Below are 15298 nucleotides of genomic sequence, written 5' to 3'. Positions count from 1 at the left end.
TCATTGGAATAGAATTATGGTAAAAAGAAGAGTGTTTGTTTTAAAAACAATCTGCCCTTAAAGATGATACCCCACTCATTATTTTGAATATGACATAAAATAGTAATTTAATATCTATCTTACAGCATCTGGGTTAGACAAAAGCTCACCTTATTCAAACATTTATATCTCTTAGTAGCCAACCAGCTACTTCTGGGATGCTTGCAAGCATCATAGAGTAACAATCTCTTCCATAGTTGGTCCCCTATAGCTGGTGTTTGTAGGCATGCTCCCCATAATCTGATGTTAGCCCTCAAGAACTCCATCCTCCATTAATCCATTTGTTCTCTTTTAAAGCCATCCAAGTTAGTGAGCATTCATCACTATGGGCTGTGGGAAAGAATACTTCTTTATGTCTCTCCAAAATCTTCCAATCAGTTTTGCAGATGACCTCTGATCTTGGTGCCCTAAGTGGGAGAAAAACTGCAATCTACTCTCTTTATGCGATATATGATTTTCAGCATCAGTTATCATTTTTATAAGATAAAAGAACTCCAAACATTTTACTCTTTTCTCGTAAGGAGGGTGGTGTAGCTTGCTGATCATTTTGGTTTCCTTCTTTTGCATCCCCTCCCACCCCGCTTATGTCCTCTTTCAAATATGGCAAGCAGAAGCATTCAGAGTTTACCAGATATTAATGTGCCATAGATTTATCTTAGGACTCAATGTTGATGGTTTTATTTTCATTCCCTTTCCTATTGATCCCTCACATGGACTATGCATTTTTCATAGCTGAAACATATGAAGTCAGCAACTTCATTGAAATATCCTTTATAACCTTCAGATCTTCTTCCTAATATATTAAAGCCCATCAGTGTTGTGCTGCCATACGCATTACTTTTCACTTACTTAAAGTTGCCCTGTGTTTGCCATTTAATTGACCATTCAATCACTTTGAACAGATTCTTTTTCTGATCCAATTTTGAGAAGCTGCAATAGTACCCGTGAAATATCCAAATATCCCTCCCAATCGTCTTAAGCCAAATAGAATAGATACAAATGGCTGATTTAATAGTGTAAGGCACTCAACCAGCCAAATAAAAGAAGTCACTGGGAGATCTTATTCTTGACCAGCCTTTCAGATGCCTTTTTTGGGGGAGCATTGCTTTCCAAAAATATGAAATCCAGTAAACTGGTACACACTGAAGAAATGTTAGATCTGTCTATATTGTTTGAAGTTTTTAAAAGATTAATTCATAATAGACCTGAGGTTTAGACTTGAGGGCTGACTGGAAAAAGCCACCTGATTCTTAGCTTTGAGTTCCCTTGTAGTGGTAGAAATTATCTTTATCCAAAATGTCTTGCAGAAATCTGCAGCTATACGTGAAATAATATCACGGTTAGCCATCAGCCTATTCTGTGTTGGGTCACAGAAATATTTCCTTCCTCTGCTATGTCTAAAATATTTGCTGCCTGGTCCTTTTAAAAGCAAATGAAATTTTGTGCTAAGTTATGAATTTCTGATTTAGAAGGAAGACATTTAGATTCACCTGTTATAGTGGCACGTGGTCATGTGATCTGTAATATTACATCAAAGGAAGGATGGGATCTATTCCATTTTTCTCCCCATCCATTGGCATTGTCCTGTAATATGATTGGTCCCTCCCTCTCTTTCTTTCTTTCTTTCTTTCTTTCTTTCTTTCTTTCTTTCTTTCTTTCTTTCTTTCTTTCTTTCTTTCTTTCTTTCTTTCTTTCTTTCTTTCTTTCTTTCTTTCTTTCTTTCTTTCTTTCTTCCTACCCCTAACCTTGAGTTCTCAGAATTTTTAAAAATAATTTTAAGATTATTTTTTAAAAAAATTCATCAGAAATGTTGTTGAATGAAGTTCTCTTGTATAGTGACTGAGAAAGACATTCTTTCTTGTCTTCCCTGAGACATTTACCTAACCAAGCTTAGAGGAATGCCTTTTTTCCAGGTTAACTACCAGCACTCAAGGAAAAGAAAATTGTTAGCCGTCTCAGTAGGGGATATTCAATCTTGATCCATTAGACCAACTTTATACTGCTTGGAAGATGCAGCCCCTATTTTTTCCACATACAATAGCCTGCTTTTGTAGACAACTGAACGGATTATGGATGGATGGAAGAGGTCACACAGTCAAAAATACAGTCTGTTATCTATCTCTTTGGAACTGAACTAGCTCCAATCTGAATTTCTTTTGACATACTACCTTCCAGATTGCCCACATTTCAGTGGGTAGCATGATTCTTATTAGGCATTTTTTGCACAGCTGTGGTGGAGGGTTGGGTTAATTCCACTAACACAGTGTAGTTATATACATCTCTTCTCAGAAGTCCCAATAAGAATAAGAGAGCCCAGTTTTATTTTGAATGCCATGGAACTGAAGTTTAAATGAATGAGAATCATTTATATTTCAAAAATGTGTTCAGATGAAGAAAATGCATTTCACTAGTTGTAGCCTTATTTTAAAAAGGAATTTATTGATCTGTAGTCTAGTGTTACACTCACTAGAAAATGATACAAGAGTATTAATAAATTTCCTGTCATTGTGAGAAAATTAAAGGTTAAAAAATAGAACTTTTAACAAGGGCTTTAGCTCCACAGGTCTTCCAATTGAGGCAGGGAGATCTATCATTATAAAGTTAGGATTTCATTTATTGTGAAAGTGACTCCACTGAGAGACACAAATTGTTGATTTGAACTGCCCAGGATTTCTTCCTCTACAGGCTTCGAAAGACGTGGGGTTGTATGTAAAGCAATATATACCACACATAGTTTAGGAAAAGGAAACATTTGACCATGCTGGATTATTTTGATTTAATTTGTTTTTTCCTCTAGGTCTTCGTTTTCATTTCTCTGGCTGGCACTTACACTCCTCTTGCTGCATTCCTGTGCATCTTTTTAAAAATATTACATTTCTAAGTATATTTTCTAATTCATTGTGTGCTTTCAAACCATTGGCTTGGCGTTTGCTTTTTGGCTATTTGCATGTGCCATGAATGGTAAAGACTGATTTACTATTTCTGCCTCTGCCTCATCATCTTAAAAAACAAAAAGAAAGAAAGAAAGAAAGAAAGAAAGAAAGAAAGAAAGCTCCTCCCTCTCATAGTTTTTTCAAAAATGTCATATGAATATCCCAAAGGTGCTTTTTCAAAAGGTAACTGGACTTTCTTGGTTTTTCCTTGAATACGTTTCACTTCTCATCCCAAAAGCTTCTTCAGTTCTTGGATGAGAAGCGAAATGTCTTCCAGAAAAAACCAAGGAAGTCCAGGGACAACCATGACCTGGATGACTGAGAATCTCCATTAGACATTTAATGCATATACTTTAATGTTGAAGTCCCCAAATATTGGAGCCAGCTGGAATCAAGAGTTTGATAACATGTCCTGGGCATGCTCACAAAGTCATTATTTGTTAGCTTGCCTTTTTGGGGGGGGGTGTTCAAGGGGGAATATATAATCTTTTCCCATTTTTCCACATTGAAATAGAGCAGTACCCCAAAGTAGCAAGGTGAATTTTCATGAGGGAGGGTAGATTTAAAGCTGGGTCTTGCTAATAACAGCCCAATACTATTGCACTAACATTAAGTCTCCTAGCTGCCCTAAAGGGCATAATGAGGTCCACAGCACCCATTAATCTTTTCTGGGCAGACTGACCCTCTTCCAAAAAAAGTAAATAAATGGTGCAGCCATCCACAATTTTTAAATTCTATGAATTATTTTGGTGCCTATATGAAACCCAGCTTTTCTCTCTTGGAAATAAAAATGGCGGCCAAAGCTAGAGGTTTTTTGGAATATTTAAAACATAAGATACCTGGGAATCGTATGGGAAAAGATCCTGAGAGGTCTTTTGGGTAAACATCATCCTGCAAGGTTATGAACCCAGACCTTAGTAAATTACGTTATTGGATCAGTTTCAAAAAGGGAATCTCCATTGGACAGTATTCTGAGCATCTGAAATTGCCTTATTCAAAATACAGGTTTTTTGTAAACAAAATACAAGTTTTTGTGAGAGGATTTAATTTGAGTTCATGGAAATGAATCCAATAAATAATTGAAAGAGTCTTACTATAAATAATTGAGAGGGAGAAAAAACTAATTACATAATATTGGGATTACACACACACACAGATACACACAGACATTATGCTGGAAAAGAGCTTTATCTGTACTGGTTTTTTCCCATTCAATTTGTCCTGTGTAGTTTTGTAGAGAATTCCTCCAGCATCAGGGGCATTCCAGCCCTTTGGCTTCTTGATCCACAAGTGCCTTGTCATTGTTGTGTGCGTTAGCATATTTTTCCTACCATGTTCCTGATGTTTCTTTGATGTCTCCTTAATCATGGGATTAGCCTTTATGTGCTACTTGCTCTGGTGGGCTCTAGATTAGGTGTATCTTCCTGTTTGTAAGGGAAGCCAGAGGCAAATGAGTGGGAGGCAATAAGGCTATTCTACCTGTATTTGCAAATAGCATATGTAAACCAACATGTACCCAGTCTTCATGGGGGGGTGGGGTGGCCAAAAAGGATCTACCTGTATGCGTAAGTTCATGTTAATTCAACAGATAAAGGTTGCAAATGCAGAGCCTTTTTTTAAAAAAAAAAAAGCATTGTCTAAAGTCAGTATCAGCACTGATTAGCCAGTAACTAAAACACATTAATTTATGGTTGGTACTATCAGATAAGATGCCAACATATTTTTATTTTAAGCAAATGAAAGATAATCTAGAACTATCATTCCACTGCAGCTGCTTATACTGGGAGGAGGGTAACACTGATTTTGACATTTGATGGCAGATCTCTTAATATTTAGAATTCTCCAGTGCAGGGATTCTGAAGTCCTGTTACAACTTTTGCTAATTTCAAATTTGTGACAATGGGATAAGAATTCAACTATATACCAAACAAATAGTTGTCTTGCTTCTACATGGTCCTCCTCCTCCTCCTCCTCCTCCTCCTTCTAATTATTCTTCTAATTCTTCTTCTTCTTGGAACTGTACAAATTTAATGGTTCTTCTCTCTTAATTTTTTGAACTAATATGGAATTGGTTTATAACTTAACACTTTCTGCTTTTGAGCCCAGTGACTATAATAGTGAAATAATAGATGGCTAAAAATTAATGTGATGAAAAGAGAGGTAGCAAATACAGTTTTTGCTTGAGCCAATTCAAACAAGATTTTCTACTTGATTATGTGTGTGTGTATTATGCTTTAGTACACGCACACACATACCCCATCGTTCTCTCTAGATGAATTGCATTCCCAGCAGTCTCTTCACACATCAATTTTGAAAAATGGTTCTGAAATAAAGAACTTTATTTATGAAAGGGCATTTATTGGCCCATAGTGAATTTTAATTTATTTTCTGTACTTCATATATAAATATGCGAATATGACTATCCAAAGTGTAAAGAGATCCACAGAATTAGGGCATCATGCTGAGCTCTTGCAGAGCCAAATATGAAAGGACTGGTGTTCTCCTGGGGTTCCCTTTCTTCTGCATGTTAGAGAAGAGCTTAGAAATGCCAGTTTCTGCTTTGATTGTCCAGGCTGACAAACTGAGTTTAATTGCAAGATGTGTGTGTGTGTGTGTGTGTATGTATGTATGTATGTATATATATATGTATGTATATATATATATGTGTGTGTGTGTGTGTGTGTGTGTGTGTGTGTCTCTAGTTGTTCGGGTTTTCTCCCGCGTAGAATTGGAGATGTCTTGGCGACATTTCGACGAAGTCTCATTCGTCATCTTCAGGCTGCTTCAGACTACACCAAACCTGAAGTAGTCTGAAGCAGCCTGAAGATGACGAATGAAACTTCGTCGAAACGTCGCCAAGACATCTCCAATTCTACGCGGGAGAAAACCCGAACAACTAGAGACCTACATACTAACACCCGCGAAAACCTCAGAAAACACACACACACACACACACACACACACACACACACACACATATATATATACACACATACATACATACATACATATATATATATATAATGTTATATTTATGCTGATAAATAAATAAAGGGAGACTAGTATAGATCTATTTCAAGCTATTTAGCTCTCATCAGCTATATATATAAAGTTGTGGTTTGCTTTTTTTTTAATGGGCTTGTTCAAAATGGGTCATTGTTTATTTTAAACACAGTTTTGGAGTTCTGACAAGTTTTGTAAATTACAGTTAAATTATGAGTGGAGGGCAACCTTTCAACATTGTAACCTCCTGCAGGAAGAGAAAAAAAAGAGGACAGGATCTGGAAGTGGGGTGGCTTTTTGGTGTCTCTAAATCACAAGTATGCAAATATCTTTTTGAGCTTGAAACGGTTACTGTATTTTTCCAAGTATAAGACGCACCTTCCCCCCCCCCCCAAGAGGGTGAAAATCTGGGTGCATCTTATACACTGAATACAGCATTTTTGGCCTCCTGAAACCCTGTCCCCTTCACAAAAATGGATGTCCAGAGGGTTTGGGAGGCCTGCAAAGTGCTCCTGGGGACTGGGGAAGGCAAAAAAGAGCAAAAAATGGAGCTTTTTTTGCTCGTTTTTGCGGCTTCCCCGCCAGGAGCACTCTACAAGCCTCCTAAAGCGTCTGCATGCCCTTTTTTGGCAAAAAAAAACTTCCATTTTTTGCACATTTTTGCCCCCCCTAGCCCCCAGGAGCACTTTGTAGGCCTCTCAAACTCTCTGCATGTCCCATTTTACACAAAAAATGAGGCGTGCGGAGGCTTTGGGACGTCTGCAGAGTGCAAAAACTTTTTTTAAAATTTACCTCTTCAAAGTCTTAGTGCATCTTATACTCCAAAAAATACAGTAATTCCCAGCTAATAGCAACCCTGAACTTAATTAATTGATAGGGCACGCATAGGCTTTTTTTTTGTTTACTTTAGTCTGTGTACGTGACTATAAAAAGTAGTTAGGATTCTCCTCCTCCTCCCAGCATGGGGTATAACTTTGGAGAGAAACATCTCTGCTTCTTTAGTAATGTGAGGCGAGAACTTTGTCAACCCCTAGCCTGATCCCAGATTTCTTTTGTGAGGAATTGCCTTGTTTTGGATTCAGGAATGGTCAAACACTCCAACCAGAATACCCCTTTCCCCATAGGCTTTTGCATTAATCAGCTGCTGTGCAGGAATTTGCTAGTAATATAACATTCTACTTGCCACTATCCAGTGTTGTGATAGACCTTTTCTTCAAAATTGCATGTCTACAAAAATGTAATTCAAAAACAAAGCAAAGTAGAAGAAGAATTCTTGAAAGAAGGGGATTTCTCTCAGGTGGGATAGAAAAAGGAGAAACTTTGATGAGAGATTTATATTTCCTTTGTCACTAATTTCCATGCTACTTTATTAACCTGAACCTTATGGCCAAGACTTTCTGATTAAAAACGGATATTGAAACTGATTGTAAGCCATATTGATGTATAACTTCCTGTTCTGAGCCATGCTGTGAACTGCCATCTGTGTGCATGTTGTGTAAAAAGGTTGAGAACCCACATAGATGAGTTGGGTGCCTTGCTGTTGTCAGATGAGGAGAGCAGTATTGTTCACCAAGTACATGCCATCAGCTCGATGGAGGATTCCATCTTCATGGAGTCATCCCTTGGTCCACAGTTATTGGAAGACAGGTAACTCTTTATAGAGAAGCAATCCAGTAAATGTCTTGCTGTGTGAGATTGGAAAGAACTAACCTATCAGCATCTATTGCCTGATGATCTGTTTCAGATCACACCTGAAGAACCAAACTTTGAAATGAACTGAAGATAGTTTTGTACCTGCCGGCTTCGCTGATTGCTAGCAATAAACAAGCAAGGCCGTTAAATATGCAAAATGCTAAATGTGTTGTTGCCTGGATGTTTGAAAAAGAACACCCATTTTGGTCTGATAAACTGGACTTTGCCATTTGTTCCAGATTTTCTCCAATTATGGTTTTGTCCTAGTCTTGTTTGCAGCTGGGACTCAAAAGTCTTCATGCTGTCCCCTGAATATCCAGTTCAGATGATAAGAGGCAAATAATCTGAAAGAGTGTTATTTTTAAAAGATAATAGTTGGATTTTTTTCTTGTTAAAATAAAAGTTCCTCTCATAATAATCAGGTTATATTTCTTCCAGGGATAATTCTCAATTCTGGTTCTTCCTATATGTGCTGCCATTTTGTGAATGGCTGATTCAGTAATTTTCAGCCCTCTTAAGTGGATGATAGATATTTTCACATTTTTTGGTAATAATATATTACAGTAGGTTTTTAAATTATCTGTTCTTCTGAAGGTAATGGTGTATACTTTTGTAGGTTTCCCATTATTTCTGATTTAGTTTTAAAAGTGCCTAGGGCAGGGAATTATTTCTTGTGTCCTATTCTGTAATGCAGTCCTATATCAATTCTGTAATACTCAATTGAGAATCACTGTGCCTTGAACTAAGGTCATTGCAAAAACTCCTTGCTGATAGCTTTTTATCTGTTGCATTGTGGTCAGCTGTGTTTTTCATGAAAGCCAACTGAGCATGCTCACAAACTGGCATGCTGGCAAGCTTGGATCATTGGTTTTTCATTAATTTTTGCTATTTTGATCTTAAATTTATGGTTTTCTTTCATCCTCCATACTGTTCTGTTGCAGTTTGCTTTCACCTGTTTAATATTGTGTTTCATTAACTATTTGGTGTGCCTAACAGTTTTATTGTGTGGTGGTGTCAAGATTGTTTTCTGTGGGTGCCCTTCAGCTTTTGAATAGAAACACCACAGCAAAGAAGCTAGTACATAAAGTCACATGGGTAGTTAATCTGAAGGGACAACTTTGTTGAAAAGGCTGACTAGTAAGCAACACAGCGTATATTAGGTTTTTTTTTTAAGTCATCTATATTTAGATGATTCTAGAACAGAGGCCCCCAACCTTTTGGGCACCAGAGAATGGTTCTGTGGAAAAAGGTTTTTTGACAGACCAGAGGAGGTGTGTTTTGCATGCTGCCTGCATCCCATGGATGGGGCTTCACTTGTTTGCATGGCCTGGTTGCAGAGATGGGTTGCTACCGGTTCAGGCATACCGGTAGTTATTGTTTGGCCTTAGTCACCCGAACCGGCAGCAACCCAGGCTGCGACCCAGGTTTCCCAGTCAGCGATGCCATTGCTGGCATGTTTTTTAATAATTTGTGGTTGGGGACCCCTGTTCTAGAACAGTCATTCCTTGATTAGATTGTTAGTCTTTTTACAACTACAAGCTATGCACTGCCCAATGCCCAAGTCTTCAGAACAGCATAAAAGCAATTGGCTTAATATTGCAGGATAAGCCTAAATGTGATCTATTTACTTTACATTGCTGTGAAAAGTTAATGGGATTATAGTTAGGTGAAATTGACCTGTTAGCTGAGTTGAAATTTAACCCTTCTTTTCTGAATAGATAGAGCAAAACATTCACTTTTCTACATTACATCAAAAACATTTAGTTTACAAATGCTTTAAAAGAATACACAGTAGATCTCTGAAAGCGATCTTACACGTTTTGATGCTTGTCTATATCTCAATATTTGTTAATTATTTAAAAAAAAATATTCTTTGTATTTCAGGCACGTGACACAGGCAGACCTCAAGAGCTCTACCTTTTGGCTTCGAGCAAGTTTTGGTGCTACAGTCTTTGCTGTTTTGGGCTTCGCCATGTACAGAGCATTATTAAAACAGCGGTGATCTGGAGAAAAGCATGGTTTTTTGGGGGGGAGGGGCTTATTCAAAGTGAGGGGGGAATCTTTTATGTACATTCTAAAATCTGCTAGAAATATTTATATATGCAAAGTACTTTATTATTTGTAATTCATGGATAAGATTATTTTAAATAATAGTTCTAAACTTGCAGTATTGCATAGGGTGTGGAAAAGAGGATTTGCATTACAGTGGCTACTCTTGGCTACACTTGTAAAAGCCAAAAGGAAATTATTGTAAAATAATTTGTATATATATACATATATATATATATATATTCAGGCAGGGAAGCCTAATGTCCCCAGAGGTTATTAGAAATTCCATTCATAAATGTTTCAAATAGAGTGAAAGAATTGCAAGTAGGATTTGTTTTCGGCAGTATAAGTTCAAAATCAGCGTTCATGTGTTTATTTATTTCACTGGTATCGAAAGTTCTTGCTGGACATACCAGGTTTGAGGACTGACCTTTTTTTAAAAAAAAAAAATCCCTTTAATAACTCAACTTTTCCTGTAGCCACTGGTCATATATTACAGGAGTGTTCTTCTGTGGCAGATTTGATTGGGTTTGAGCTGATTATTTCTTGTGCATCGAAATGTGCCTCAGTTCAAGGAAAGAGAGAGAAGGACGGTATTCCCTTGGTTAAATGAAAATGAAGTATCATCAATGAAACACATCGTCATCATCTGACACCATGTGCCATTCTGCGCATCTCTCATCTTCCACTTGACGTTTTATAGCCTTTTCCAGTCCCATGGGCAATGTATTATAATTGTTTATAATTCACCGGAAGTCTGTGTTTCATTCCTTTAGTTTGGAAAGTCATTCCCTGACAAGCTCTGTGGGGTGTGTGTGTGTGGGTGGAACTAAAGCGGAAACACTCTGTGCTTTACCCTTCTTGGTCATAAACGAATTGCATGGTTTGTACTGCATCTTGTATTTGGCTGGAATGACCTCTAGGTGGCATTTTTCAATCTACCAAGAAGGTTTACTAAATGGAAGTTCCTCCTGTCCAAACTATTTTCCCCATCAATGGCCTTTTCTGGTATTTCAATAAATAACTGTACCGTGCTATGTTTCGAATGCTTGTTCTTGTAGTATTGATCTGTATTTGTCCTTGATTCCCAGCCTAGAACTGCTTTGCCTCTTGATTTAGATTTCTGCCCAGTTATTAATGTCAGTAGGAAAGCCTTAGCTAGCCACTTTCCATACTTCAATGGATGTCAGCTTAAAGGAGGAAGGTTTTTTTTTTAATTCCCAAAAGGGAGGAGGAGGAGAAGTACTTTGACAAGGTAGGATAGACAACAAAGTTTCCTTACAGAATTCCTACTGAAGAAACTACACAAACTAAAGAGGAAGTTTTGGTCACACTGCGTTAAGTGGAAAATAGAGATATAAGAGCAGAGTGACCAATTAGCACTGTAGGACATTTAGAACATAAGAACAAGTCTACTGAATCAGGTCATCAGCATTGTGGGCCCTACGATGGCCTTCCTGGACATAGATACTAAGAAGGATCTGCCATAATGAAAAAGAGTGAGGAAAACTCTACTGGCTAGATCCTGTAGACAAGAATACAAAGATTCAGGGGGGAAAGGGCACAAAACAAGTTAAATCTATAAAGTTCTGTTCTCACTGTGTGTGTCTCTCTGTTAACAAGTGCTTTCTTCCAACATCTAGCCAACTATTGTCTACTTCACAGATGATAGCAGGTATCATTGTTGTCTTTGTGGTAGCAGAGTCTATCCTCATTTTGCCACCTGTTTTTTAATGTGAGATACTGAAGATGGTGTTTAGTATTAGGTGGCATTTATTTATTGATCAACTGAACAGCTCCGCTCAAATAAAATTTGGGGCGAGGGTCATTCAATTCCCTAGTAAACCTCCTACATGTATTACCCTGTTTCCCTGAAAATAAACCCTTCCTGAAAATATTGTTGCAGCCATGAGGTGACCATGCTCGCCACCTCCTGCACCTTAAAAATAATAAGACTTTCCCCAAAATAAGACCAAGCGCTTATTTCAGGGGACAAAAGAAAATAAGACCCTGTCTTATTTACGGGGAAACATGGTATGTTCTTTGAGGATTTTTTTGATTTTCCCACCACATAGCCCTTCGCTATGTTACAAAGGGCAAAATCCAGTATTGTGCAACTAGGCTTTACTCACATAATTTAATGTTGTTTTCCTCTTTTCCTTCCTCCATTTCACTTGGCTCCATAATGTCTCCCACCCTTCAATATTTAAGGTTCAGAAAACCAGAAGCTGTTTTGTTAATGGAAAACCAGCATTAGAACCATCTCTCTTGGTCCCCATTCTTCCTTTACTTAGAGGCTATCTGCCTCTTCTGTTACATCACTGTTTCCATGGAAATATTCTGTAAAATGTATGTTTGTCCATGAAACAGACAAGAGAAGAATATTAGACATTGCCCCAAATAATGAGACAATTCAAAAGTGGAGGCTTGGTTTAGGAAACCTTGCTAGATATCTTTTTTTTGGAAATCTGGCAGAAGGACAATGGTCTTTAGAGAGATGTGAACCCTTTTCCAATCACATTTTCTATTTCTTCTTTTTAAAAATCAGCTATTATCCTGCCTCTCTGCTTCATGCTACCTGATTTCACTCTCAGCAAGAAATAAGAAAGGATGTAGATATTGCCATGGTAATATATGAAAATAGCTTTTTCCAAACGACGGATTGCTAAATCTGGCACTGGCAGATGGGCATGTAGTAGCTGATCAGTACTTAGGAAAAGAAGCATGAAGACATTGGTTGAAATGTAATAAAGATACTTCTGTTTGCTCCTATGAGATAACATTGATAGTCAAAGGTCTGATTTGCTAGAGCTGTGCAGAATCTTTCTCGATTGAGTTGACATACAAAATCTGGAAAATCAGAGGAGCAAATGGAAAATGGAGGGACCAGAATTTGAACTACACAAAAAGACAGATCTTAAATAATATGTCAAGTGGTGTCCCATCAACCTTTTGTATCTCCAGTCCCACCAATTTCTCTCAAAGAGTTTGACTCCCACCATGAGGGACAAACTCACTTTCCCTAAAGAACCACATTTAATGTTTACAGATATCCTGTTGTTATATGTATCGTTTACTGAAACCTTAAGGGACTTACCATTTTAATGTCTTCTGTCCCAACTAGATTGCTATATCCCATTGGGTAATTACCTGTAGCTCTAAATACAAGTTGTTTTTTCACACGGTCCACACAAAAATTTATCTGGGTAATGTTGGAAAAAGTGTCCCATGATTCATATCTCGTTACTGTACTTGCTGAGAAAGTAGACAGGGACATGGCTTCCCCAGATAGGGATGCCCAAATCCTGTTAGCTACTGTATTGTTGTGGGCTAGACTCCCAATTAGTGTTTTGAGCCCTTATGTCTGCTTCAGTTTGTCGAATTGGGTTAGATTGTTGTGCTATTGCCTTCATGAAGCTTCTCTTAATAGCAATTGAGTAACTTTAATTGTGGTGATGGTGGGAAAAAGTGACCTAACTTGCACTGGTTACACACTTTATGGGCCCAAGAGATGTGATTTTGATATATAAGGTGGACTTCAAGTGTTCTGGAACATCATTTCTTTTTCTCTATAAGCATGCCCTTTAACCATTATCAAGATTTTTCTCTTTCTCTCATTTGGTCTGCCAAATTCAAAGAGCTTCCATGCTCTCTTTCATTGAGGGAACAACTGTTTCTTACATTTGTGGACAGGAATTATGAGACATTCTGCTTGGGATTGATATTACACAGCCAGGATTAGAAACAGCGATGTCATACCTTTATGTCTATATAAATAACTATATTCTGTGGAGTTGCTGCATAATTGACACATCTTATCCATCATCTCTTCCCCCAGAATATCAAGATTCTGGCTCTTTGCCCAGACACTGCATAGCCTGTGGATACTTGTTGAGACATCCTAGAAGGACAACTGAAGCACTGGTTGTTTTGTTTTCGTTTCATGGATTTTTATGGTTTTCTAGTTCCAGATTTGCTGTGAGCCACCCAGAGTTGTTCTTTTTAAAAATAAAGAAATGGGTAATCAATTGAGTGTCTCCAGATGCTTTGAACTAGGGCTCTTACATACACTTCTGGCTGTGCTAGCTGGGAATATTGGGAACAGAAATCCCAGCCAACCAGCAAGCACCAGCTCTTTCTTGCCCCAGCTCTGCGGTTAGCTAAATATTTATGGTTACTGTGAGAGAAACAGACGGGGAAAATATTTTTATGTGTTCTGTCACATATAACCAATCCTTTGGCAGGCAAGAGGAGAGGATACACATCCCCTGGCTTCTAGTCAGAAGTTGAGAATATTCAAGCCCATAGCTGACTAGAAGAATGACACATCTTTGATCACCACTGACAGGCGTCCACGACAGCCAACGTGAATGAAGGTTGCTAGCAGTTTTAAGAAAAGAAAAGAAAAATGTAGTAGCAACCAGCTGCCGGCTGAGGGCAGCCTGGTTTCAAAAGCCACATTGATGTTTTCGGTTTCTGCGTACTTGTTTCTCCTTTCATGATGCTAATTTAAGAGCCACTCTTGTGTCAAGGGCATAAAGGTGGACATTGAAGAAGATGGTGATTTGCTTGTTTCTGAACTGTCTTTAATTGCACAAAGCAGCATTGAACCTCAAATTTGTTCCCTGTCCTGGTCCCCAGTTCATCTCCTTGGAACACACTGGCCCGATTGCATCACAGCTTGAACGTATAATGTCACTCATGAGCCATTCCTACCTTCTTGCTTCTTTCTTAGGTCTATTCAGAGCACACAGAGAATGGGTGTGCTGCTGATTGCTTTTTTTAGATGATTTTTGCAAGAGAGTCACGTTACCTGTGTGCACAATTCAGTGCAAGTGAATGACTGACTATTTACATACTATTTATGTGAATGTATTTACAGATTATATTTGAATACATCCAATGCTGTAAAGGCTGAAAACTGCGCTGTGTCCTGAATTGGGACTCTACCAATTCTGTGTTGTTTTTTTCCTTCCCTGATTGTTACTTGCTGGAATTTTCTCAGCTCTTAACAAATGTTCAGTTCTAGTGGAATAGAAAAACCTGCAACAGGCACCAAGGTCCTAATGTTCCGATCGACAGCTTATTCTGTTACATTTAAATTGCTGCAGAAGGGAGGGAGGGTCTTTGACTAAAGCAATCCGTTGTGACATCCTCATTCACATCCTACCAATCCGTGGGCAGAACAGTATTAAAGTATTAATCTCATGCTGCATTAGATCGTTCGTTGCTGTTTCTTTTTTTCTTTTTAGTTGTGCTGCATCAGTTTTTCCCCCCTCCATTTTTGCAGCTGCTTTTGCAATTAATGAGGTTATGGAGGAGGAGAGGGGGTTGATAATGGGAAATGGGTTTTGAAATTTAATAGAAACAGTGAGCAAAGGAAGGCAGTTCTTAATAACAAGTTGCCCTTCACAAGGAGAAAAGACGACAAACTAATCATTCCACTGGTTGATTAGGAACAAAAGGAAAGAAAGTCAATCAAGGTCTGCGTCCCATGCAATATTAGGCAGGGTCTGCTAAAATGGCCTAATATCAAACTAAGGTATTTTGCTTTTCACCATGATGTGACCCAAATAATAAAA

At 38.1% G+C, this 15298-nt stretch overlaps 1 protein-coding gene across 8 annotated transcripts in view; it reads left to right on the top strand.

Moving 5' to 3' along the window:
* Positions 1–14934, top strand: part of RHOT1 (ras homolog family member T1) — a 56347-nt gene extending 41413 nt beyond the window's left edge. For 3 of the 8 annotated variants that reach the window (XM_087710311.1, XM_087710314.1, XM_087710313.1), the window contains 3 exons: positions 7479–7622; positions 9552–9665; positions 13555–14934. In XM_087710311.1, coding sequence (XP_087566437.1) covers positions 7479–7622; positions 9552–9665; positions 13555–13621 — 325 coding nt within the window. In that variant the 3' untranslated portion in view covers positions 13622–14934. Of the gene's footprint in view, positions 1–7478; positions 7623–9551 lie in introns of all 8 variants that reach the window. The other 5 variants (XM_087710315.1, XM_087710317.1, XM_087710316.1 and 2 more) reach the window with 3 other exon arrangements.
* Positions 14935–15298: the final 364 nt, after the last annotated feature.

This window comes from Thamnophis sirtalis, unplaced genomic scaffold (assembly GCF_051295495.1).
Source record: "Thamnophis sirtalis isolate CommonGarterSnake01/CBP01778 unplaced genomic scaffold, rThaSir2_p1.2 scaffold_3, whole genome shotgun sequence".
In the NCBI taxonomy this organism is placed as follows: domain Eukaryota; kingdom Metazoa; phylum Chordata; class Lepidosauria; order Squamata; family Natricidae; genus Thamnophis; species Thamnophis sirtalis.
The sequence above is the reverse complement of the archived record's forward strand: the minus strand, read 5'-3'. Positions and strand labels throughout refer to the sequence as shown.